This window comes from Oenanthe melanoleuca, unplaced genomic scaffold (assembly GCF_029582105.1).
Source record: "Oenanthe melanoleuca isolate GR-GAL-2019-014 unplaced genomic scaffold, OMel1.0 S136, whole genome shotgun sequence".
Lineage (NCBI taxonomy): Eukaryota > Metazoa > Chordata > Aves > Passeriformes > Muscicapidae > Oenanthe > Oenanthe melanoleuca.
This window is the reverse complement of record NW_026612785.1, coordinates 11,568-37,340: the sequence shown is the minus strand read 5'-3', so window position 1 is coordinate 37,340 and position 25,773 is coordinate 11,568. Positions and strand designations below refer to the sequence as shown.

The window sequence follows — 25,773 nt, the reverse complement described above, 5'->3', positions numbered from 1 at the left end:
GCTTTTGGCAGCCTGCAACTGTCTCAACAGAGAATGAAAAGAGATGACGATACTGACACAATTTCTCTTTTCTACTTGAAATTTCAATGCTCCGCTCCTGTCCACACCGGCAAAACTGTCAGAAGAGGCGATCCTTCCCCACCAAATGCTTCGCCTCACCCAAAGAAAAAGACACAAACCAACAGTCTTCTTTATTCCTGCATTGCTTTATTTGCTTCTTTCTCTAATAGGAAGTCGCTTCGGTTTTAATTTCTCTTTGTTCGTTGCGTTCCGCGGGGCGCGCGGCGGCTCCTCCGTTGGGTTCTTCTGCGGAAGCCACAGAAGAACGGCCGCGCGCTCCGGCGGCTCAGCAGCAGCAGCAGCAGCAGCAGCAGCAGCAGCAGCAGCAGCAGCAGCAGCGCCTGTGTCGATCGGTTTTCCGCTCGATTTCCCGCTCGTTCTCCGTCCCCTTGTCCCTTCCACACTCCCTCTACTCCCGTCGCGTCCGGTCCGTGTTCCGCCTCTTCCAGCCCGGCTCATGCCGCGTCTCGCAAGGCGCCCGTGGGCGAGACGGGCCCGCCGCTGTGCCGCCTCCGCGGGGCTCCGTCCATTCTGGGTGCGGCGCCTTTTGAAGAGCCTCTGGCAGAGCGCCGCGCTCTGCTGGTGGTGGTGCTGGAGCAGCGCCGTCTTTTGGCTCCGCCTGGCGCGGTCCCTGGCCCGGCCCCGGCCCCGAACGAGGCCCCTCCCGCAGCTCCGCCCGCAGCCGCCTCGCAGCCGCCCGGCTCCCGCCCCGTCGCCGGCAGCTTCTCCGGTGCGAGCCCCGCCGCCCGTCAGCTCGGCCGCCGGCCCCGAGCCGCCGGAGCCCAGGGCGGCTCGGGAAGCAGCAGCGCCCGGGGCGGACGGCTGCCCCGGGCAGAATGCCGAGAGCGCCGCGCCAGCCGCACGGGCGGAGAAGCCTCCCCTGGAGCAGCTCTACCGGGAGGGCCCGCTGCTGGGGAGCGGCGGCTGCGGCAGCGTTTACGCCGGGACCCGGCTCGCCGACGGCGCCCCGGTAAGAGACGGGGCCGGCTGGCAGCGGGGAGGGAGACGGCGGGCAGCGGGGAGGGGGACGGCGGCGGCGGGCGGCGGGCGGCGAGCTGAGCCCGCCGCTCGCTTTGGCTTGCAGGTGGCCATCAAGCGAGTGCCCCGCGATCGCATCTGGGAGTGGGCGCGGCTGGTGAGTGAGCGGGGCCAGCGGCAGCAGGCGGCGGGGCGTGCCGGGCGGGACGAAGGCCGGGCCCGGCAGGGTGGGTGGCAGCCGGGACGCTGCGAGGGGAGCGAGCGTGGAGGGAGCGGGGGCCGCGCAGCGTCCCGGGCCGGGCAGTGGCGAGCTGCGGCGGGGCCGGGCAGGGGGTGCCGAAGGCGCGGCGCGGCATCGGCCCCGCTGACGGCGTCGCGGATCCCCCGCAGCACGACGGCGCCCTTGTGCCCCTGGAGCTGGTGCTGCTCTCGATGGTGTCGTGCCCTGGCTTCCGCGGCGTCGTACACCTCCTGGACTGGTTCGAGCTGCCCGACGGCTTCGCGCTGGTCATGGAGCGTCCGGAGCGCTGCCGCGACCTGTGGGACCTGCTGGACGCGGGCGGGTCCCTGCCAGAGCCCGTGGCGCGGGGGCTGTTCCGCCAGGTGCTGCAGGCCGTGCAGCACTGCACCAGCCGCGGTGTCCTGCACCGCGACATCAAGGCCGAGAACGTCCTCGTCGACCTGGCCACCGGCGACGCGAAGCTCATCGATTTCGGCTGTGGCACGATCCTCCAGGACACCTTCTACACCTGGATGGCAGGTGAGCCCAAAGCCGGGGCCCAGCCGGGGCAGCAGAGCTTCTCCCCTTTGCTTGCACAGGGGGAAGACGGAGGGAGCGACGGATGGAGGGAGGGAGGGAGGGAGGGAGGGAGGGAGGGAGGGAGGAAGGAAGGATGGGAGGGGGAGGATCCCTCTTCAGCCGGCTGCAGCCAAGCTGCTTTTCGGCAGGGCAGGGGCTGGCTCTTGTGGAGCTGGCTGGGAGGGAGGGAGGGAGCAGCATCGGCCTGATGAGCTGTGCCCGTGTCCCATAGGAACGCGCGAGTACTACCCGCCGGAGTGGATCCTCTTCGGCTGCTACCACGGCCAGCCAGCCACCATCTGGTCCCTGGGCATCCTGCTCTATCACCTGGTGTGCGGGCACCTTCCTTTCACAACGAGAGAGGACATCGTTCGGGGCCAGCTCTTCTTCCCGCCCCGGGTGTCTCAAGGTGGGGATGTGCCTTCAAGGCACGGCAGCAAGAAGGGCTTTGGGAGTGGGCAGCTGGCACATCAGCGTGCTGCTCTTGCAGCTAGGGAGGAGGTTGATCTCCTGGGCTTAGCTGGAAGAGGCAGCACGTGTGCCTCTTTGCTGCTCTCCTCCTAAAAGGGAGCTTGGATGGGAGGCTTTGGGTGCAGCTCCGAGCACTCCTAGTGTGGCGTGGGCACCGTGGAGTCTGGGGGAGCGTGGCCAGGAGCTGACCAGCGGTTTCTGGTTTCTCTCTGCAGAGTGCCAGCACCTCATCAGGTGGTGTTTATCTATGGACCCTGCAGACAGGCCATGCCTGGAAGACGTCCTAGAACATTCTTGGCTGCAGAAGCCCCACCTGGCCCAGGAGACAGCAGAGATCCATCCCTCTGCACAGTAGGATCCAGGAGCCCAGCAAGTACCAGCTGCTCGCGTCTTCGTGGCGCTCAGAGAAATCTCCAGAGCGTTTCCCTGCGGCTGCGGCACGGAGCAGAGAGCGCGGCCCAGGAGATGCTTCCGCGGGTCCCCGGCGAGTGGTGGAGGGAGCGGCTCAGGGCTCCCCGTCCTATTGGAGAAGTCGTGGCACAGGGCGGTGAAGTTGCCACGGACTGGAAAAGGGGAAACATCCCCCTGCAGCTCAATGGCATCGTGACGTCCCCGCAAGCCGAGGCACAGCTGGCGTGTTCTTGTGGAGCACGATGCGGAGCCGGAGAACGCCATCCTCGAGCTGGCCGCTGGCGGAGCGAAGCCGATGGGCTTTGGTTGCGGCCCCTTCCCGGAGGACACGCTCTGCACCCCGACGAAATCAAGATGAGTCCCCAGCCGGCGCAGGGGCGGGGGGACGCTCGTGCTTCCAGGCACGGCAGGGCTCGGCCTGGCCACGCGCCGCACGTTCCCCGCTCGGCGGCAATGGGGAATATCGATGTCTCCGCCGCCCGCCCAGCTGCTTTTTGGCGGGACAGGGGACGGGTGTTGTGGAAAGGGAGCCGGCTCCTGGCCTCTCTGAGAGCTTCTGCCAGCTCTGGCTGGCACGGGCTGGGGTGGGGGCAGCCAGCCTGACAAAAGCATCCATCCGTGTGGATGGGAACGGCGGAGGGGGACGGGTTCTGGAGCCAGGCCCCGGCTGCTCTGCTTTGCAGGCCCTTGAGGAAGGGATGGGCTTACGGGCGGGAAGGGTGGGGTTTTTCCTCCATGTGAGGTTTCATTCTCGCATGGAGCGGTCACACCCTCCCCAGGCCCGTGAAACGGTGTTATCACCGTTTGGCGCTTTTTCTTATTTCCAGGTCTTGTTTGGAATTGACTTTCATGCAATTCTTCTTTGTTTTGTCCAGGAAGATTGCACCCGGTGCCCAGACCGCATGAGGAAGCGCCGGCACCGTCCGTGGAGCCCGTCCAGTGCCGGCGCTACCCCGGGGGGCCACGGTGTGCGGGGACATCCCTTTCAGGAAGGACGAGGACCTCGTGTGGGATCAGCTCCTCTCCCCGCAGCAGGTCTCCAGAGGTGGGTATCCGGCTCCGCAGCACAGGTGGGGCGGAAGGGCTTGGGGCAGGGGGCAGCGGGCACAGGAGAATCTCGCTCTTGCAGCTGCTGGGGAGGTTGCTGTGCCGTGCTTAAGCAGAAGAGGTGCAGCATGGCCTGCCATGCTGCTCTCCTCTAAATCTGAGAGCATGGGTCGGGAGGTTTGGGCTCTGAGCACAGGCAGCAGCTCGGCCCACGCACAGGCCGTGGTAGGACACGGGGGACAGGAGCCTGCTGCCACTGACCGTGGCTTTCTGGTTTCTCTCCCCAGGCTACCAGCACCTCATGCCATGGAAAGGGCACCGCTCGGCCTGCCAGTCTGGGAGGGCTGGAGTGTGGCGGCGGGTGTTCACTTGCTGTCAAAAATAAAATCTTTTTCTTGTCATTATCATCATCATCGGAGCGTTTCTTTCATCCTTTTCCAAGCTTTTGGCCTCCCTTCTTCCACGGAAATCTTTTTCTCTCCTTCCTCAGCCACTTGGTGCCGTATGGGATGGGGGCTTAAGCAATGTGCAGAATTCAAGCACGGCTCCTGTTGCCAACTGCAGCAGCCCCTTCAGGAATCCTGAGCTTCCAGCAAGGTCTGCGTGTGCCTTGCGAAAGGGAGTGGCTTGCAGTGATGGAGCTGTCAACCCACTGCAATAGCTGGGAGGAAATCAGAAGCGGCAAAATGCCATTTCGGCTCAAGGGCTGCCCAGAGTTATCGTGTTTTCCCTCTACTCCCAAGATAGGCAGGCAGGGCTGGACCCCAGCAAGGTTCAAGTTCTTGGTGCTGCCTGGCACCAAAGGGATCAAGTAAACTCTTGTATGCAGGATTCCTACTGAAGACAGAAAGGAGATGTCGCGAGATGGGACATCCTTCTTTTCTCCTTTGTCTCCCTAGAAGCCCCTCGGAAAGAGAAATGCCTACATGGGCTTTATCTGAGCCTTCCCAGCCAGCCCTTCCCTCACTCCTGGCTCTCATGTGCTCCGCAGGCTTCACTGGCTCACTAAACTCAAAGGAGCTCTGGTAGGAGAAAACGCTGCCGGGTGTGGGGCTGTTTGATCCCTGTCTCATCTTGATTCCATTTGTCCCGCTCCCCCGCCCATCAAAGAGACCAGAGGGTCCCCCACAACTGCAGGGTACTGCACCAGATCGGGGACGCGTTCCCTGCTCCTGTCCTTGGTGACCTCGGGGAGGCTGCAGCGCCCTCCCTGTGCGCGGGACAGCTGCTGCAGCACGGCTGCGCCCGTGTGCCAGCAGCGGCCGAGGAGCAGCTGGGCGAGTGCAGAGGCTGAAGCACAATCCCCGGCACTCACAAATGACAGCTGGCATTTCAGGGGCTGGCAGCAGAAGCTAAATTCATCTGCTCGCTGCCCTTTCTAGCCATGGCCACGCTGATGCAATCAGAAGAATTGCCCCTGCCCAGAAAGCTCTCGGGTAGAATACAGGAGCAAAAGCCTCGTCTTTTGGAGCTGCTAGCTGCCACTTCCTCAGGTGTTCCCTCCAATTACTAAGGGGTTGTGACTATTTTTACCATTTCAAAACTTTCTGTGCGTCCCTGTGAGCAAGTATGCACCACGAACCCAGAACTTGTTCGTTTCTGTTTCCCTGGCGATTTTATCATCTCGTCCAGACTCTGAAAGCAAACCCATGCAGCACACCAAAGACCGGCCTTGCAATCCCAGGGCGCTTTCTCTGCCCTGGCTGTGTTTCTCTGCTGCTCCGCGGCCTTCGGCTGAGCACGGGCAGGCCGCGGCCTGGGACCCTCAAGATGGCGCCGGGGAGCCCCCGGGGCAGCGGGCAGGGCCGGCTCTGAGGGGCGCCACAGGCCGCCTTTCCCCCGAGCCCGCGGGCCAGAGAGGGGCAGGCACAAAGGCCCCGGCTCTCCGCCAAGCGGGCGGCCAATCGCCAATCGCCAATCGCCGCTCCCGCAGCCGCTCTCGGGGCCGTGTCTCCCGCACGCCGCTGGCGCTGCACCAGCAGGGCCGCGTCCGCCTCTGCTGGGCTCCCCTGCACGGCCGGCAAGGACAGCGACGGGCTGCAGCAGGAGCCCAGCACGGACACCGAGGTGCTGCGAGGCCTGCAGCAGCTCTCCTGCCGGGAAAGGCTGGCACGGCCGGGCTTCTTCAGCCTGCAAAAGAGACTTAGGCTTAGGCTTGACCCAACTGTGGCCTTCCAGTACCTGACAGCAACCTACAAGAAAGCTGGACGGGGACTTTGTACAAGGGCAGGCAGAGAGAGCACAAGGGAAAATGGATCCAAAGGGAAAGAGAGTAGGTTTAGATGAGGGATTCAGAAGAAAAAGACTTTCCTGCAACAGGTTGCCCAGAGAAGCTGTGCATGCCCCACCCCTGACAGTGTACGAGGCCAGGCGGGATGGAGCTCAGGACAAGTTGGTCTGCTACAAGGCGTCCCAGGCACAGCACGGGGGTTGCAGCCATGTGATGATCTTCCAGGTCTCTTCCAAGGCAAAGCGTGCCACGACTCCGTCATTCTGGGCTACCTCCCCTCCTCATCCTCTGGCAGAAAAAGAAACTTGGCACCAAGTTCCACGTTGCAGACCATGGCTTTTGGCAGCCTGCAACTGTCTCAACAGAGAATGAAAAGAGATGACGATACTGACACAATTTCTCTTTTCTACTTGAAATTTCAATGCTCCGCTCCTGTCCACACCGGCAAAACTGTCAGAAGAGGCGATCCTTCCCCACCAAATGCTTCGCCTCACCCAAAGAAAAAGACACAAACCAACAGTCTTCTTTATTCCTGCATTGCTTTATTTGCTTCTTTCTCTAATAGGAAGTCGCTTCGGTTTTAATTTCTCTTTGTTCGTTGCGTTCCGCGGGGCGCGCGGCGGCTCCTCCGTTGGGTTCTTCTGCGGAAGCCACAGAAGAACGGCCGCGCGCTCCGGCGGCTCAGCAGCAGCAGCAGCAGCAGCAGCAGCAGCAGCAGCAGCAGCAGCAGCAGCGCCTGTGTCGATCGGTTTTCCGCTCGATTTCCCGCTCGTTCTCCGTCCCCTTGTCCCTTCCACACTCCCTCTACTCCCGTCGCGTCCGGTCCGTGTTCCGCCTCTTCCAGCCCGGCTCATGCCGCGTCTCGCAAGGCGCCCGTGGGCGAGACGGGCCCGCCGCTGTGCCGCCTCCGCGGGGCTCCGTCCATTCTGGGTGCGGCGCCTTTTGAAGAGCCTCTGGCAGAGCGCCGCGCTCTGCTGGTGGTGGTGCTGGAGCAGCGCCGTCTTTTGGCTCCGCCTGGCGCGGTCCCTGGCCCGGCCCCGGCCCCGAACGAGGCCCCTCCCGCAGCTCCGCCCGCAGCCGCCTCGCAGCCGCCCGGCTCCCGCCCCGTCGCCGGCAGCTTCTCCGGTGCGAGCCCCGCCGCCCGTCAGCTCGGCCGCCGGCCCCGAGCCGCCGGAGCCCAGGGCGGCTCGGGAAGCAGCAGCGCCCGGGGCGGACGGCTGCCCCGGGCAGAATGCCGAGAGCGCCGCGCCAGCCGCACGGGCGGAGAAGCCTCCCCTGGAGCAGCTCTACCGGGAGGGCCCGCTGCTGGGGAGCGGCGGCTGCGGCAGCGTTTACGCCGGGACCCGGCTCGCCGACGGCGCCCCGGTAAGAGACGGGGCCGGCTGGCAGCGGGGAGGGAGACGGCGGGCAGCGGGGAGGGGGACGGCGGGCGGCGGGCGGCGAGCTGAGCCCGCCGCTCGCTTTGGCTTGCAGGTGGCCATCAAGCGAGTGCCCCGCGATCGCATCTGGGAGTGGGCGCGGCTGGTGAGTGAGCGGGGCCAGCGGCAGCAGGCGGCGGGGCGTGCCGGGCGGGACGAAGGCCGGGCCCGGCAGGGTGGGTGGCAGCCGGGACGCTGCGAGGGGAGCGAGCGTGGAGGGAGCGGGGGCCGCGCAGCGTCCCGGGCCGGGCAGTGGCGAGCTGCGGCGGGGCCGGGCAGGGGGTGCCGAAGGCGCGGCGCGGCATCGGCCCCGCTGACGGCGTCGCGGATCCCCCGCAGCACGACGGCGCCCTTGTGCCCCTGGAGCTGGTGCTGCTCTCGATGGTGTCGTGCCCTGGCTTCCGCGGCGTCGTACACCTCCTGGACTGGTTCGAGCTGCCCGACGGCTTCGCGCTGGTCATGGAGCGTCCGGAGCGCTGCCGCGACCTGTGGGACCTGCTGGACGCGGGCGGGTCCCTGCCAGAGCCCGTGGCGCGGGGGCTGTTCCGCCAGGTGCTGCAGGCCGTGCAGCACTGCACCAGCCGCGGTGTCCTGCACCGCGACATCAAGGCCGAGAACGTCCTCGTCGACCTGGCCACCGGCGACGCGAAGCTCATCGATTTCGGCTGTGGCACGATCCTCCAGGACACCTTCTACACCTGGATGGCAGGTGAGCCCAAAGCCGGGGCCCAGCCGGGGCAGCAGAGCTTCTCCCCTTTGCTTGCACAGGGGGAAGACGGAGGGAGCGACGGAGGGAGGGAGGGAGGGAGGAAGGGAGGGGGAGGATCCCTCTTCAGCCGGCTGCAGCCAAGCTGCTTTTCGGCAGGGCAGGGGCTGGCTCTTGTGGAGCTGGCTGGGAGGGAGGGAGGGAGCAGCATCGGCCTGATGAGCTGTGCCCGTGTCCCATAGGAACGCGCGAGTACTACCCGCCGGAGTGGATCCTCTTCGGCTGCTACCACGGCCAGCCAGCCACCATCTGGTCCCTGGGCATCCTGCTCTATCACCTGGTGTGCGGGCACCTTCCTTTCACAACGAGAGAGGACATCGTTCGGGGCCAGCTCTTCTTCCCGCCCCGGGTGTCTCAAGGTGGGGATGTGCCTTCAAGGCACGGCAGCAAGAAGGGCTTTGGGAGTGGGCAGCTGGCACATCAGCGTGCTGCTCTTGCAGCTAGGGAGGAGGTTGATCTCCTGGGCTTAGCTGGAAGAGGCAGCACGTGTGCCTCTTTGCTGCTCTCCTCTAAAAGGGAGCTTGGATGGGAGGCTTTGGGTGCAGCTCCGAGCACTCCTAGTGTGGCGTGGGCACCGTGGAGTCTGGGGGAGCGTGGCCAGGAGCTGACCAGCGGTTTCTGGTTTCTCTCTGCAGAGTGCCAGCACCTCATCAGGTGGTGTTTATCTATGGACCCTGCAGACAGGCCATGCCTGGAAGACGTCCTAGAACATTCTTGGCTGCAGAAGCCCCACCTGGCCCAGGAGACAGCAGAGATCCATCCCTCTGCACAGTAGGATCCAGGAGCCCAGCAAGTACCAGCTGCTCGCGTCTTCGTGGCGCTCAGAGAAATCTCCAGAGCGTTTCCCTGCGGCTGCGGCACGGAGCAGAGAGCGCGGCCCAGGAGATGCTTCCGCGGGTCCCCGGCGAGTGGTGGAGGGAGCGGCTCAGGGCTCCCCGTCCTATTGGAGAAGTCGTGGCACAGGGCGGTGAAGTTGCCACGGACTGGAAAAGGGGAAACATCCCCCTGCAGCTCAATGGCATCGTGACGTCCCCGCAAGCCGAGGCACAGCTGGCGTGTTCTTGTGGAGCACGATGCGGAGCCGGAGAACGCCATCCTCGAGCTGGCCGCTGGCGGAGCGAAGCCGATGGGCTTTGGTTGCGGCCCCTTCCCGGAGGACACGCTCTGCACCCCGACGAAATCAAGATGAGTCCCCAGCCGGCGCAGGGGCGGGGGGACGCTCGTGCTTCCAGGCACGGCAGGGCTCGGCCTGGCCACGCGCCGCACGTTCCCCGCTCGGCGGCAATGGGGAATATCGATGTCTCCGCCGCCCGCCCAGCTGCTTTTTGGCGGGACAGGGGACGGGTGTTGTGGAAAGGGAGCCGGCTCCTGGCCTCTCTGAGAGCTTCTGCCAGCTCTGGCTGGCACGGGCTGGGGTGGGGGCAGCCAGCCTGACAAAAGCATCCATCCGTGTGGATGGGAACGGCGGAGGGGGACGGGTTCTGGAGCCAGGCCCCGGCTGCTCTGCTTTGCAGGCCCTTGAGGAAGGGATGGGCTTACGGGCGGGAAGGGTGGGGTTTTTCCTCCATGTGAGGTTTCATTCTCGCATGGAGCGGTCACACCCTCCCCAGGCCCGTGAAACGGTGTTATCACCGTTTGGCGCTTTTTCTTATTTCCAGGTCTTGTTTGGAATTGACTTTCATGCAATTCTTCTTTGTTTTGTCCAGGAAGATTGCACCCGGTGCCCAGACCGCATGAGGAAGCGCCGGCACCGTCCGTGGAGCCCGTCCAGTGCCGGCGCTACCCCGGGGGGCCACGGTGTGCGGGGACATCCCTTTCAGGAAGGACGAGGACCTCGTGTGGGATCAGCTCCTCTCCCCGCAGCAGGTCTCCAGAGGTGGGTATCCGGCTCCGCAGCACAGGTGGGGCGGAAGGGCTTGGGGCAGGGGGCAGCGGGCACACGGAGAATCTCGCTCTTGCAGCTGCTGGGGAGGTTGCTGTGCCGTGCTTAAGCAGAAGAGGTGCAGCATGGCCTGCCATGCTGCTCTCCTCTAAATCTGAGAGCATGGGTCGGGAGGTTTGGGCTCTGAGCACAGGCAGCAGCTCGGCCCACGCACAGGCCGTGGTAGGACACGGGGGACAGGAGCCTGCTGCCACTGACCGTGGCTTTCTGGTTTCTCTCCCCAGGCTACCAGCACCTCATGCCATGGAAAGGGCACCGCTCGGCCTGCCAGTCTGGGAGGGCTGGAGTGTGGCGGCGGGTGTTCACTTGCTGTCAAAAATAAAATCTTTTTCTTGTCATTATCATCATCATCGGAGCGTTTCTTTCATCCTTTTCCAAGCTTTTGGCCTCCCTTCTTCCACGGAAATCTTTTTCTCTCCTTCCTCAGCCACTTGGTGCCGTATGGGATGGGGGCTTAAGCAATGTGCAGAATTCAAGCACGGCTCCTGTTGCCAACTGCAGCAGCCCCTTCAGGAATCCTGAGCTTCCAGCAAGGTCTGCGTGTGCCTTGCGAAAGGGAGTGGCTTGCAGTGATGGAGCTGTCAACCCACTGCAATAGCTGGGAGGAAATCAGAAGCGGCAAAATGCCATTTCGGCTCAAGGGCTGCCCAAATTTGTCATCCTTCTCCCTTCCCTGCAATTGATCAATATACCCAGGGAAAACAACTCAATGTTCTGCAAGACCCCATTTTAACATGGCAGTGTAGGAGTTCTTTGTTTGTCATATCCCTTTTACTGGCAGCAGAGTTTACCAAATCCATCAACATGCAGGCATCTTGTCTTGCACCTGGTCCCAGATATACCACACCCAGCACGCTGCATGGCGTGGTACCCTGCCCTCTTTCCCAGCCCTCCCCATACCTCTCACTGTTCCCTGAACTGCCCAGGAAGGAAAAGCCACTTTGCAGGGAGACTGTGGCGCCTGCTTGAGGATTCCAAACCCACACTATTTTTACAAATTACTTGTGGGATAAGCATATCCAGGTCACATCCTCAGTTGAAGTTATCCTGCTCTCCCTCTACTCCCCTGTTCCCCACAGACAAGAAGGCGGCTTGTGCTAGAAGAAAACTGTTTATTTTTTTAAACAGAACTTTTTTTCAACCCTTGTTCCTCAGGGTTTTCATTCTTTTTTTGAAAAGATACAGTATTATCTGAACAACCTCTGCGCATACATACATATATATATAAAATATATGTGTGTGCATATAAACTTAAATAATCCTGCAAACTTGTGTTACTCATAGTAGCCCTTCCTGCTTTGTAACAGAGAAGAAAACTCCAACAAAGGGCAAAAATGCAGCCCCTCTCAACCAGAGGAACCGAACCACATCCATCTACAGCTGGAGAGCATCCCACCAGCTCCAGCTGGGAGGCTTTAACTTGAGTGTAAATGCATCTTTTTACAGCATTTCTAGACAGTGGCCATTGCTAGACAGGGCTGTGCTGGGACTTGTGCCACCATCCCTTGTGCCCATCCCTTGGGGAGAGCACACCAAGGACAAGGAGCATCCCTTTAACAGGTGGAAGTGGTCCTCACTCTGCACGTGGGCTGTGACTTGCTAATACAATTAAATACCTACAGGCAGAACTGGAGACAAGCAAAAAAGGCAAGGAGATGTCTTTCTCAGAGACGTGGCCACAGTAACACAGACCAGCTGCCCAGAGCATGTTCCTGCATATTCGAGAGTCACTGAGCAAGAAACCTCTCAGAGGAAATGTTTTTTTCCATCTGAGAGCTCCTCCCTGCCTTTCAGGAAAAACATTAACACAAACTGGTTGACACAAAGTAGAGCCAGAGGTCCAAGGTGGCTGACTGGGAGACAGAACATTTCTAGTGTTAGCTACGATAGCTATCATTATCATCAAAGTAGGAATCACAATCTGAATCATTATCAATCATAAAGTTGTCTTCATCAAGGTCATCATCATCATCATCATAGTCTTCCTGCCACTGTGGATCATACTCCTCATCTTCAACCTCCTTGTCACCTTCATCTGTGTTGAGGGAGTCACACAGGATGATACGTTTTTGCCTGTTGAGAAGGAGAGCATAAGAGCAGAGCCTCTGCTGTGAGCATGAGTCACCACCTAGCCCCACAACACCCCACTGTCATTGTCTCAGCATCTTCACCCTAAGAAACTCAAGGGAGTCCAGGTAGAGTAACTTCCATAACTGAGTCTGCCAGTGATAGAGCTTTCTTGATCATAGCTGCATACAAGGAGAGGTTTTGCTGGTTTCCCTACACCTCTATATCACTTAAATTGCTACCTCAAACCACAAAACAGGATGCAAATAATCAGTGTCTGTCATTCACTCTTGTACGTCAGTGAGCACAGGAGAAAACTCTGCTCACCTGATTTTGTCGGTACTCACTCACCTCCTCGTTACCCCACTAAGAAAACTCACCCTGTACATGCAAGGGCTGAAGCAGGCACATTTGCAAGTTTCAACTTTCTCTGGACAGCATCTCCTGAAGCCTGGAGCCCAACATGGAAATCCTATTAGCAGGAAAGAACAGCCAAAAGAGACAGAGAAACAGTATGTACTTTGGGGTGCAAACCCCTACCCTGCACACACACAATCTTGAGTCTATCCCCTCAGCTGATCAAGCCCTTTAGTTTGCCCACAATCAAATCAGACCAGAGGAAGACAAGCCAGGAGCAGCCATGTGGCCTTCACCTGTGTGGAGTGCCAGAGAATTGCAAAGAGACGCTCCTTGATCTGCCGCACCAACTCCAAACCCACGTGTAAGTGCTCTGCTTCAGGAGCTGAAGAGAGGTGGCCAAATCCTGGTACTACAGCAGGGTTTCCTCTGCAATTCAAGGCCAACAAAGTCATGCTGCATCCCACACTCTTGAGCAGAGACCAAGTCCTTGGCTCTGATTGTGAAGCCAGCCATAGCTGCTTAGATCTCCTGTGCGCATGCATCCCTCTTTCAGAACAGAACGTGTTGCTTTTTACTGCATCAATCTCCAATGGCAGCCAAACTGCTCCAGTGGACTTCCTCAGAAATGACATCAAGAAGGCAAAAATGGACTGGGAGAAGTGAGGCTAGCTGGGTGTTGATATATATACTATTGCCCCTCTACAGAGCTGCTGCTCTTTCACTACAGCTGGAAATGCTAGTCACAACTCCCAAGAGGCTACAGGACTTACCCAGAAGGATCTGCAGAGCATTAGTGAGCAGCTCCAGGCTCTCAGTTTGCTGTTCCACAATATCCATGCTCTCAGTATCCTGGTTATAGTAGCTGTATACACAGGAGTAGGCCAGCACCTGGAAAAGTATAGATCATATTGTTAAGCACCCTCCTTCAGCTTCAGAGTGGGCAAGAAGGGAGCAGCATCAAACCCTTCCAGGCCTCATTATTATCAGTGTCCTCTGGCCTGTGGGCATAGCCCAGTGACCCATTATGACAAGTGACAGCAGTGCCAGGCTTACTAGAGCTACAGGCAGGATTGGAAATGAATGTGCAATTATTTTATATTGAACTCTAAAAATAACTGATTGTTCCTACCTGCAAACCGCTACAAGAACACAGACTGTAAATGCATAACAAATGTGACTGACCAGTGGGCAGCATCAAACCCACCAGCACACAGGACTAGGCAACGCTGGCCAGCCCAGGCTGAACAAAAGTGGCAGTGAACTAAGAGAATGGAGCCCAAAGGGAAGCAGGCATGGTGCTTTACAGCACCAAGAGCCCACAACAAAGGCATTTCAACAAGTGGCAAACTCCAGTTATGAATTAATGACCCCTAAAGCCATATAGGCACCCAGAAGAGAATGAGATCCTGTTTCCATTTAAAGAAATGGACATTTTCATGTCAGAAAATTCAGTATCTGCAGCAACAAGCAACAGTAATGTGTACCCAAGGAAACTCAGGGGCTAACACAGTGAGAAGACATAATAGGGTCAGGCACCTTTGTCCCACATACCTCTCTCAAAATCAAGCCTACCTGCAAAACCAAGGTGTATATGCAAAGTCAGTATGGCAAAGACAATTCCCACCTCCTGCCAATGTTTCAGGACGGAGCAGGTATTACAGGCCTAAGGTGTCACAGGTTTACTGCACACACACATTGGCTGCACTACAAATTCTTTTTAATGTGACTGTGAGGACATGCAGTAGGTAACTCACTACTTCCAAAATATCTACAGTTTGTGAAATAAAATTAGGAAAAGAAAATCATAACATGAGCATCAAGAGGAACTTCCTGACTTTAACACAGAATCAGGAGAGCTTTCAAAGTGCCTTCACTGAGGCATTTCTAATAGGAATGGACCAAACCCAGTGGATGAAAACCCTTAATACAGACTTTGTGTTGATTCCATGGTGTCAGCTTGAGCTGAGCTCCAAATCCTATGACTTGACTGTAAGGAACACTGCAAACAGAGCTCAACTCAGACTCAAAATAGGGAAGGGCAGACATGAGTTCTTCCCCTGTCCTGATGCTGCTCCTCCCCTCAAGCCTTTTCCATCTCCTCTTGTTTGGAAAAGAACAAGGTTGATGTCCCCTCACTTTAAGAAAGGCATGACACACACCAACAGAATTAAGTCTAAATCTCAGCAAGACTATATTATCCAGCCTCACCTTCCGTGCCTGTTCTAGCACTTTGCAGGCATCAAGAACAAAGGTCAAGTTCCTTATTTTTGGTATCTCTCTGATGGAAGAAATGCTGTTCCTCAGACTTGTGGCAAATTCCTGCAATAACCAAAGGAGGAGAGAAAAAAAGTCAGTGTCACTGTCAAGCTCCACAAGATTGAAAAAACAGCACCCTCCACACAAATAATTGCTAAGCATTCTGAAGTGCCATCTCAGAAGATGCAGGCAGCAGCAGAGCATTTAATGCATCCAACTATAACATTTCTACTGTGCCATCACTTCAACCTTTTACAGCACCTCAGCTCTGAGCAGGGCTCAGTCTTCAGTCACCATTGCTTCCAACTCCTACACCACTCTGAGCCCCTGAACACCACGAGTCAGGTGCTCGGTTTCTACAAAAGACTGGTTAAAAGAAAGCAGCCAAGGACTACTCCTTCATGTCAGAGCCAGGGCAAAATGATCATCCAGTGATCCCCACCTGGATGTGAAGCCTGCTTCTAAGCAGAGAAGACACTGACACAACAGCAAGTGCCCTGCTCACCAGAGCTGAGCAGCAGTCAGCATCTGCAAAGGAAGGAGGAGACCTCACCCTTGCATGATGATGAAAGGTGCATCTCTCATTGTAATCTTGGAAACGCTTCTCCTGCCAAGCTGCTTTACTCACCTGAAAGGAAAGGTACAGGAACTTGTAGCAATCTCCCTCAAGTACCAGGGTTTCCTGGAAATGCCAGTATTACTGGCAAATTCACAAAGTCCAGAGTAAAGGGCCCAAGTGGAATCCTTACCATCTCTGAGAGGCTACAGGAGCCTCTGAACATGAGCATGAACCAAGGAGATACAGCAAACCACTCACCATAGCAGAGCAGTTGTAATAATCCTTGTGATTCGGCCTCCAGGGCTTGAGGCAGCGCCAGCAGAAGCCGTGGTTACACTTTGCACATGTCATACTGCAGAAGGACAATGGGAATCAGTCCTGACAGCCACTTGCTGTCAGACAGCTCCTGACAGCACTCCCCTGCACCACAGCCAGGGACTGTGTCACCCAGTCACAAACACAGCAGCAAACAAAACTGTATACTTACTGCAAGCACCCCTCGTTTTTTCTCTATCTGAGCCTGGCAGTTTGGGCAGTGCTTTGAAATGAGCTTAGCCAGATGTTTGCTTTGGGCTTCACTTGTCATTCCCTCATAGTATCCACCATCATCCACCCACCGAGACATGTGGCTGCAGCTGGCAGGATAATGGGCCTGAGAGAGAGGAAAAGACAATCCTGAGAGAGAGAAAAACAAAAGAAAACCACACAAAAGCAGAAGGGTGTGTGCCAAACCTAAAATAGTACAGCCTGTGATCCAGCTCAGCCTCACCTCTGGGAAGTTGCAGTTGAAGCAGGATATCCAGGAGCACTTGGAACAGGCTGCTCCATAACCAAGTCCATCCTTAAAGAGGATCTGATCACAACCCTGAGGGTTGGTGCACCATGTCAGGTTGGAGCAACACTCAACGTAGCGTCTGAGGAGGGCTTTTTCATACTGTAATGAGAAGCCAGGAGATATTTAAGCCTGAGAAGCTGCATGGTTAGGCCTTAAAAGCAGGGTCTGGTGCTCTGGGTTATCCATCCCACCAAACAGCTGCACACAACAAAACAGAACTCAGTCAGTTTACCCTTTCATTCCCTTTGTGTTCATTTTTCTATCCCCCCCATGTCGTATCTGGAAGCTGTTTAATTTCACAGAACTGCTGAGGTTGGAAGGAATTTTTGGAAATAAAATCTGGTCCAACCTCTCCACCTTAAAGCAGGATTGCTTGGGACTGTGTCCAGTTGGATTTTGAATACACCCAAGCCTATAGACTAAAAACCTCTCTGCCCAAACTAGTCCCATGTTTCACTTAACATTGAAAAAAAACCCAAAACCCAACCCCAACAACCAGTTTTGTTGTTTAAATAGAATTCCAGCATTAGATCTTCATATAATAATCTAGTTATTTTGAGCTCAGAATTGGACCAGAAACTCTACAGATTATTGCAACCCAAAATGACTGTATGTATGTGTGACTCTGCATCAGACATTAACACTCCAGCTACACCACTTACTGATCAAAAGGAAAACATAACATTTCAGTGAGAGCATCAGAGCAACTTGTTAAAATCAGCTGCTATTTATGTCCATCTGAAATATTTCTTTTTATAAAAGAGTCAAAGCAATAGGCTACTAAATCCTGCTTTCAGACAGGTGTGACTATGGGATTTACAAAGGCAGTAAGGACTAACTGTCCAGATATATGCACTAATCCTCCAAACACTTCCTATAAAAAACAAGACAAAAGATACACCTGTGAAACAGAGCAGTGGAAAAGGGATTCTTCTGCCCAGCAATTAACAAAAAGAGTCTGTCATGTGACAGCTACAGCTCTGCCATTAGGTGCGGAGGGCATTCAGCTCTAAAAACTGAAAGAACAGAAAAGCAGCTTATGCTTTAGAACAAGCAGCTACTGCTGTAACCTGATGACCAAGCACTGAGGTAAGGAGAGCTCAGAAAACCTGGTTTAGAGAAGCCTGTAGACTCACACAGACTTAGAGTGAAGATTAAGCCTAATGTGGTAATTCCTGCCATCATAACAAAAATCTGAACTGCTCAAAGCCAGAGACTGATGGAAGAAAAAGGACATAGGGGTCATTGATGCAGCAGTAAAATGAAATTGCTCACATTTTCATTTGGCCTTGATGTTTATTTTAATTATTATTATTTCATTGCTTCCAGCACACTAGGAAAGGATATTTGTCATGAGCTGCTACCATGGCTCTCATGTAGTCCTGAAGTTATGATGTCCCTGAAATGTTGCTTGCTAGATATATATTTAGAGGAAAGACCTCTGTGCTCTTTTCTTGATGTTATGCTTTCCTGAACAGCTGGTATTGACCATATTCAGAGACAACAGACAAAATCTGGCTGGCGACCATTATCACGCTGCCAATCTCAGTAACAGGAAGGGGGAAAGCAGCAACAAAATCATCTGATAGTGCTGACCAAAATGTAAGAAAAGAGCTTAGACACCCAGCAACCACGCCTCCTACTTCACCTTGGCTATAATCTCCTGGGAGGACACGATGGAGTAGATGAAGGCTGTTGTTGGCTGAGCACGGCACTCGGATATGGGACAGGTGCAGTTGACAATCATGTTCTGCTCAATGCGAGTTGTGAGATATTCCCTCCAACAGGGCTGTCAAGGGCACAAGAGGAGAGATCAGACCTAAACAGGGCTATGTGACCCTGCAAGCCCTCCCCACAGCAGACAGTGCATAAAACCACACAAATCATGGGTAAGTACTCCAAAGCACAAAAGTGTGAATAGACAAACCAGGGAGTGAAGGATCACAACAAAAAAGTGAGCTGAGAAAAGAGCTCTGAAAAAGCTCTGAAAAATCCCTTCAGACAAAGAACAGCTGCTCCAAGTAGAGCACCAACTCCCTGTCAAGTAGCAGGAACCAAAGGTCCCAGGACCTCCACCTTGCAACAGTAGTGCATGCAGCAAAGGGTTGGTGGCTTCTCAGTGGGACACAGCTGGTTCACACAGACTGGGCAGTGGGTTCCAGGGCTTGGGGGAGGCTGGACATCCTGCACTTGCAGCCCTGAGGAGATGAGCAGGGCCTCAAGGTTCTCCACATAGCACTGGATCAGGAAATCCACGTTCCACCGACAGTGCATGAGGAGGTGCTGAGCAACATCATCAGGTATGCTCAGAGTATCCTGGACCTGCTGTACTGTCCGGTTCATGAGCAGCTTGGCCTCCTCTGGACTGAGTGTGTGCCCCATTGGCACCTGTAGCATTGCCATGAGATATTCTTCCGCCCTGTCTGTGTCAGGATTCCGCCTGACATGGAGAAATGGGTCATGTTCACACAAGGTGGAGATGCACACCCCTCCACACCTGGTGACATGCACCCCTACCTATGCAGGCTGTCTCTGCTCTCCTCCTCCAGAGACGCTTGGGCTGGCCTGCACTGGAAAGTCATCTGTGCTTGGCCGCCAAGAGGTGCTGTGGATTCAGCAGAGATGTACTCCAAGACATGAGGCCTCCCCTCCTGGCGCCAGAGGTAGCCCTGGCTCAGCAGGTGCAGGATGCAGGACAGCACGTCCACGCTGTGGCAGCAGAAGCTCAGGAACTGCATCCCTGGCCCCAGCTCGCCCTTCTGACAGGCATCCATCACCTAGGGCAGCAAGGGAGCCCCAGTGCAGTGGCTGCAGCCCCCAGGCAGCCCCTGTGCCCCTCTGCAACACCCTCGTACCCTGAACACCAGGTTGTCAATGTGCAGCTGCTTCTCCACCTTGAGGATGCGGGTGATGAGGCAGCACAGGACGTTCCTCTTCTTCTCCAGGGCACTCACCTCGGCCCTCTCTGTGCGCAGGTACCTCTGCTGGGGCAGCAGCCTCAGCTGACGACCGGAGCTCTGGGCCAGGGCTGCCTGGTTCAGCCGCAGCACACCTGGAGCCAGCACCCAAGCCAGGCTCAGCCAAGCCTTGAGCTGGGCCTGAAGGAGCCCCAGGACACACCTGTGTGCCTGGGGGACCCAAGCTGGGCCTCCTGCCACTGCCAGCACTGCTGCCCACACCAGCCCTGTCCCCTGCCCGAGGCCACACACAGCCCCAAGACCCAACCACCCACGCTGACCCATGGCCTGTGCATGGCCCCGAACCCCACCCCCACGCATCACACCCACCTGTGCCTAAGCACCAACACAGCCCCCTCACAGCCCTATGAGCTCGTGCACCCCCAAGCCCAGCACCCCTCGGGGTTCAGGCCAGCCCCTCCCCTGGGTGCCCCAGCCCCGCACTCACCCCCTGGAGTGCAGCTCCCCACCAGGACGCCCTGGCCGTGGGTCAGTGGTGTCAGCGAGTGGTGCACCAGGTCAGCAGGGAGCCCCGTAGCCTGCAGCAGGGCCTCCACAGCCACCTCCTGCAGCACAGGGTGGGAGGGCAATGGCCAAGACTCACTGGCCACAGGCCTGGCCTGACACTGGGCTCCTGTGCCCCAAATGCTGCTGGAGACCCCACTAGAAGGGAAGGGAGGACATGGCCCTGCCATGCTCCAGCCTCCACAGCTTTCCTGGCCCCACGGTGGCCCCAGCCCCTACCTGGGCGCTGTTGAAGCACAGCAGGATGTACATCTGCAGCGTGGACACGTGCAGAACACAGTCTCCGAACTGCAGCTCGGCGTGGCCCAGCCACGTCCACTGCAGCCGACGGGGCTTCGTGCACTCCCAGCCAAGCTGGCTTTGTCCTGCCAAGGACAGGGACAGTGCCAGGGATCGGGACCAGCCCTGCCAGGCACTCCAAGCTTGCCATCACTTGTGGCTGAGCTGCCCTGGGGGGTCTGGGCACACCCCCAGCCACAGCACTCACTCTGCCGGCAGAAGTCAGCAAACTCATCCAGCGGGGAGCTCAGCACCGCCGGGAAAAACCTCCCAGGGTTATCCATGTAACAGAGTGGGGAAACGGGCCAGCAGCGGGGGGACAGAGCCAGCACCTTCACCTCTGGCACATCTGCCATGGCAGCTGGTCCCAGCACCTGGACACAGGAGCACGAGGGCAGCTCAGGTCAGGCTCCAGGATAGCTGTGAGGAAATCCCCTCCAGCCTCCCCACGCCAACATCCCTCTCACCTCGTCCAGGCCCATGTCCAGCTCCAGTAGCCGCTTATCCTGCTCCTGCAGCTGGAAGAGGCAGAACTGCCGCTGGAGCTCCTCTGACTGGGCCAAGTTGCTCAGCATATCTTGGGGAAAGCGGCTGGGGAAGCACAGTCCGATCTGCTCCACAATGCCTCCTTCCAGCCAAGATGGCCCTTGCGTCAGCAGCCGGTCCCCCAGGTAGTGCCTGCCATGACCACCAGCTTCAGTCAGGGCTAGGCCCAAGCCATGTGGCCATCAGCCACCCGCCAGGAGACAACTCCAGCTCCGAGCCTGGCCTCCCTCCCTGTCCCCAGCAGGGAATGTGATTCCACATGCTGGCAGCAGTCATGGGCCCTCCACACTCCATGAGCCCGTAAAAGGAAAACGGGAGCACCACTTACACATCGGGCCAGGCTCCCCCAGCACACCAGGCCATGCTGCACCAAGCCCCTGGCTCTGGGGAGACACAGCAACCTCACCTGTAGAAGTGTTCAAAGGTGTGGGCAAACTCCAGGCCACTGAAGATGGCAAAGGGCTCCAAGAACTGTTGCAGCCGCTCCAGAGGCCCAGTGCTGCCTGCAGCCCTGCGGAGCTCCTGAATCTGCACGTCAAGGTAGCGGGCAAACTGCTCACTCACCTGCAAGGGACAGGGCTGGCTGCAGACAGGACTCACCAGGTGCCCACAGGGCCGGGATGAGGCAATGTCCCTGCAGGGAGCAGCTGGGGAACTCTGGCACTCCTGGGCAGGGGCTGAGGGTGCCCAGGCACCAGCCCAAGGCAGGAGTGTGCCAGGGCCGGGCCCACGCTGGGATGAGCACCACGCACCTGAGCTGGGCACCATCCCAGGTGCCAGGGCAGGGCTCAGTGGCTCGGGGGGAACAGGACACTCCAACCCAGAGCCTGCCCCAGTGCCATGGGCTAGGGTGACTCCCCAGGGCCACAGCACCGGGGCCGTGCTCCCTCGACTCACGTGCAGGGCAGTCAGGAAGGAGAGCTGCAGCAAAGCCCCCGCAAAGCCCTGGCCCAGGGCCAGCACAAAGGCAGCCTGCTGCCCAAAGAGCTCCTCCGTGGCCCCGCGCAGGCGCTGGTACAGCCGGCAGTAGCGCTCCGCAAGGTCCGGCGCCTGCCCCGCCGCCTCCAGGAACCACTGAACCTGTGGGAGCGGCGCGAGGGCTGAGCCCGCAGCAAGACGAGCCCCTCGGAACAGCCCCAACCCTGCCCTGCCCTGCCAGCACCAACTGCCCGGGTCCCTGGGGCTGCTGCAGGGCTGCCAGGGTGGCAGCTCAGCTCTGAGGGCTGGGCAGGGGCTGTGGGACACTACGGAGACACAGCAGCAGCCCAGCAGGAAATAACAGCTCGCCACTGGACCCATCTGTTGGCCTGCAGCATCAGCCTGGGCACAGGGCCTGGCTGATAGCTGAGCCAGGTCAGGGTGGCAAGCGCAGCAGGGCTGTCCCTGTGTCACTCTGGGCTCTGCGGAGGCCAGGTACACCTCTGTGCCCTCCCCATCATCCCAGGGCACTGCCAGACCCCACTCCCTGCTCCAACCACCCAGGGATGGTCCCACACCCTCCCAATCGGCCCTCCAAGCTCTACCTGCTGCTGCACCACACCACGCCAGCACTGCGAGATTCCCCTCAGGCCTCTTGACTCCTCTACCACCGTCTTTGCAGTCCTGGCCAGCACCTCCTTGTTCTTCCCCTCCTTCCCACCTACCAAGGGTCAACCTCAGGCTCAGTGTGCCTCCATGGGCAGCCTCCGCACACTTAGCGAATTGGAGAAATTCTGAGGAGGGATAAAGGATAGGGTTCACAAAGGCACTGTCCAATGAGGGAGGTAGGGGGGAAAACTGGGTCATGTGGACTAATGAGACATCAAGTTTTAGGGGATTTCCAAAGGGGAATTCCAAGCAGGGGGTTGGAACAAAGCAGGATTGACAGGTAATTCAGGACAGATTGACACGGTGGGATGGAGGGTATAACTTTGGACTAAACCATTAACTTGGGCAATAACAGAACATACCATTAACAAGAAGCACACTGCAACATGTGTCTCTGTGAACTGAGGATCCTCATGCTTAGGAGGGAGGAAAGAACCTTTTTTGGAGGGGTTTGCACCTCACTGTCTCCAAAATCTTGGTCTTTGCCCCAGTTCATCAGCATTTGGCTGTGGAAGACACCCTTGGGCAACAGGAAATCAAAATCCTGGAATCACTGAGATTTGATGTAGTGGTTTCACTTTATGAATTTGAGTTTTTTTTGTTATGAGATGTAAGAGGAAGACAAACAACAGGCTCAACTTTAAATGGTATAAAGAGAAGTTTTATTACTAGAAACTAAGAAAAAAACCGCAGAATAAAAACTTTAGACTACTTTTATTAATACAAAAAACGTACAAAAAACAAGTCAGTTAGTTTACCACCTTTAAAAAAGTTTTTTACTAATTAACTTGAAGGAGGAGACTTTTTTCAGTCTATGAAGACTTCTTTATAAAAAAGTTTTCTTTTGGTTTTGATGTTACAGTGATTAGCTGCCCGGGAAAATGGAAATCTGATTACTTTCTAAAACCCTTTTTTCAAAGTAACAGTTTTCCTCATAACCTTTACTGAGGACTGTATTAACTTATGATGGACACTTTAAGAATTATATCAGTTTAAACAAAAACTTATTTTAGTTTTGAGAAATTAGGGTTTTTTCTTTTTCTTCTTTGGGGGGAAACAACTGTGGCTTTTTTATTATTTAAACTTAGAGGATTACACCAATTTTAACATTTGTCTCATATTAAAGCTTTTGTTTATATTTACAGTTAGAACAGCCATACTCATTTCAGAATATTTGTATATGCTATAGGGAAACAAGAGTTTTTTCTCCATAGTTTAAAAAAAGAGAAATTTTAGTTCATGAATGTTCCTCTTTCTTTATTTAGGATTTGACTTTTCTTTTAGCTTGATTTCAGTGTTTTCATATTGTTTCTGTGTGTATTACTATTTCGTTTTTGTTTTTTGTTGGTTTGTGTTTGGTCTTTTTTTTCTTTTTTTTTTTTTTTTTTCTTTTTTTAAATTTCAGAGACAATAAAGTATTTGTAATGTTTTATTCTGGGCATTGAAAGAGTTAATATCTTGCCCGGGCAGCAGAGGGTTTTGTGATTTTTTCCAGGTGGGGCGGTCGGAGTTATTTACAATGAAGAGTCTTTCAAGGCCACGCTGGGGGCTGGGTGAGGACTGTAGGGTTTAGTCAGAGAAGCGATGATGAGTTTCTGGTTTCATGGCTGTTCTCCAGCACCCGCTGCACTCAATCCCAGCCGCGGGCCGGGGGTTCTTCCTCCACCCTGCCCAGCAGACAAGGCTGTGGGGGCCTTGCCAGAACAGGGCTCAGTTGTTTTTCCCCCAGGCCGCGGGGGCAGCGGGGCGGGTCCGGCCGTTCGGAGCCGCTCCGGGCCGGGGCAGGGCAGGGTTCTGCCGAGCCGCGGCCGTGCCGGGGGCAGGGATGTCAGCAACGGGCCTTTCCTTTCCTTTCCCTGGATATCGGGGCCCCTGCTTGAAAACGGGGCCCGGCAGCTTCCTGAGCTCTGAGTCAGAGCCTGCCTGCCCCTGCCTGGCCCGGCCGTGTGGAGGGGGCCTGGGCTGGTGTTACTTTGTGAGAGGCCAGAACGGAAAGAGAACTTTCCCGGGGCCTTTTGTCTTTACACGTGTGTTTCACAAAGAGGAATACACTTGCTTAGTGGTGTAACAATGTGTCAATATTAAAAATCCCACACTGACTGGCTCTTGTGAGATACAAAGGAGACTGCCCAGGTCTCAGCAGGTGAAAACTTTCAGGAAATCGTTACAAATCACCACATGGGAAAAGACCTCCGAGACCATTTAGTATTCCTGGGTGCCACCAGAAACTAGGATTGAACACAGAAGATTTTCTGGGGTTGAAAGTCAACAAATCCATTCTCCCCAAGGAATTCCCAATGTTGGTTTGCGTCCCAGTGGATGTTCATGCCCCTGAGTTCATGCAGGTGCCCACAGGGAGACAGGATGATGCAGAGCCCCCCAGCCAGGTGTCCTCCCAACACACATCACCAGGGCCATGGGTCAGCAGGGCTCTGCCCAACGGAGGTCACTGGGGATCATCCAAAACCGATCCTCCCATGATGGAGCTCAAGAAGAGCACGAAGCTCTTCCCACACTCGGGGCACTCACAGGGCATCCCTTAGTGGAGCCTCCGTTGGTGTTGGGTCAAGTGAGAGCTCCTGGAGAAGCTCTTCCCACACTCAGGACACTCGTAGGGCCTCTGCCCAGTGTGGATGCGCCGGTGGGCACTGAGGGTGGAGTTTTGCTTGAAAGCCTTCCCGCAGTCGGGGCAGCAGAAGGGCCTCTCCTCTCTGTGAATCTGCTCGTGTTTGTGGCATTCAGAGCTGGTCTGAACCTCTTCCCACACTCACGACACTCATAGGGTCTCTCCCCAGTGTGGATGCGCCGGTGTTTTCTCAGATTGGATCTGTCCGCAAATCTCTTCCCACATTCCCAGCAGGTGTAGGGCCGTTCCCCCGTGTGGATCACCTTGTGCCGCATCAGATCAGATATTGTGCCAATCTCTTCCCACATTCCTCACACTCGTAGGGCTTCTCCCCAGTGTGGATCCTCTGGTGCTGGATCAGCCTGCAGCTGAATCTGAAACCCTTCCCACATTCCAAGCACTTGTGGGTCTTCTCCCCTCCATGAGGCTTCTCCACCAGCTCTGAGCTCTGCCTGGATCTCTGGCCGCCTTCCCGGCTCAGGGAGGGTCTTTCCTCTTTACAGGTCCCTGGGCTGGGTTTGCAGCCCCTCCTCATGAGGGATCTCTGGAGCTCTTCCTCCTCCTCCATCTGCCAACGCCTTAGGAATGACAAACCTTGGTTTGGGAAAAAACAAGAGTAGAGGGCCTTGGGCTGGGCGTTCCTCCTTGCCCATGTTCATCTCAGGAAATCACTGGACATGCTGTGCCTGCAAGAAGCTCCTAACAACCAAGGCCCCAACTGAAAATCCTCCAGATGTTCAAGACATAAATCAAAACAGCAAAAATTCAGCAAAATTCGGAACCCCCCACGACCCAAAAAATACAAAGATTCAGACCCTGTAAAAAACCAAAGCACAAACCTTCTTCTAAATAAACCTCCAAAACACCAAGATTCATCCCTGTGAAAATCTTGGATCCCCCTCCCCTCTCACCTGCTCCATGTGGGGAGGGCATCGCTCTTGGGGCTGGGGGAGAGGCTGAAGATACAGGGAGGGGTGGAACCTTGTGCTGCTTCCTGTTTCTGCTCCTGCTCCTCCTGTGTCCCTACTCTTCCTCACACTCCTCTTGCTCCTAC

The 25,773-nt window shown here is 56.4% G+C and overlaps 3 protein-coding genes across 3 annotated transcripts; 2 read left to right on the top strand and 1 right to left on the bottom strand.

The window, feature by feature from the left end:
• Positions 1-517: 517 nt before the first annotated feature.
• On the top strand, positions 518-3,077 carry LOC130266668 (serine/threonine-protein kinase pim-1-like). The gene is given in 7 exon segments (XM_056515945.1): positions 518-1,030; positions 1,145-1,195; positions 1,429-1,798; positions 2,070-2,246; positions 2,524-2,651; positions 2,653-2,745; positions 2,928-3,077. Coding segments are annotated over 7 exon segments (1,482 nt in total).
• Positions 3,078-6,848: 3,771 nt separating this feature from the next.
• On the top strand, positions 6,849-9,369 carry LOC130266667 (serine/threonine-protein kinase pim-1-like). The gene is given in 7 exon segments (XM_056515944.1): positions 6,849-7,361; positions 7,470-7,520; positions 7,754-8,123; positions 8,363-8,539; positions 8,816-8,943; positions 8,945-9,037; positions 9,220-9,369. Coding segments are annotated over 7 exon segments (1,482 nt in total).
• Positions 9,370-11,690: 2,321 nt separating this feature from the next.
• LOC130266666 (cullin-9-like) lies at positions 11,691-25,027 on the bottom strand. The gene is given in 23 exon segments (XM_056515942.1): positions 11,691-12,195; positions 12,570-12,661; positions 12,843-12,922; positions 12,925-12,975; positions 13,320-13,437; positions 14,758-14,868; positions 15,359-15,433; positions 15,623-15,716; positions 15,852-15,871; positions 15,873-16,016; positions 16,134-16,298; positions 17,848-17,988; positions 18,276-18,639; positions 18,717-18,976; positions 19,055-19,251; positions 19,605-19,722; positions 19,901-20,046; positions 20,169-20,334; positions 20,428-20,638; positions 20,913-21,070; positions 21,404-21,586; positions 22,030-22,154; positions 24,865-25,027. Coding segments are annotated over 23 exon segments (3,378 nt in total). The 3' UTR covers positions 11,691-11,999.
• Positions 25,028-25,773: the final 746 nt, after the last annotated feature.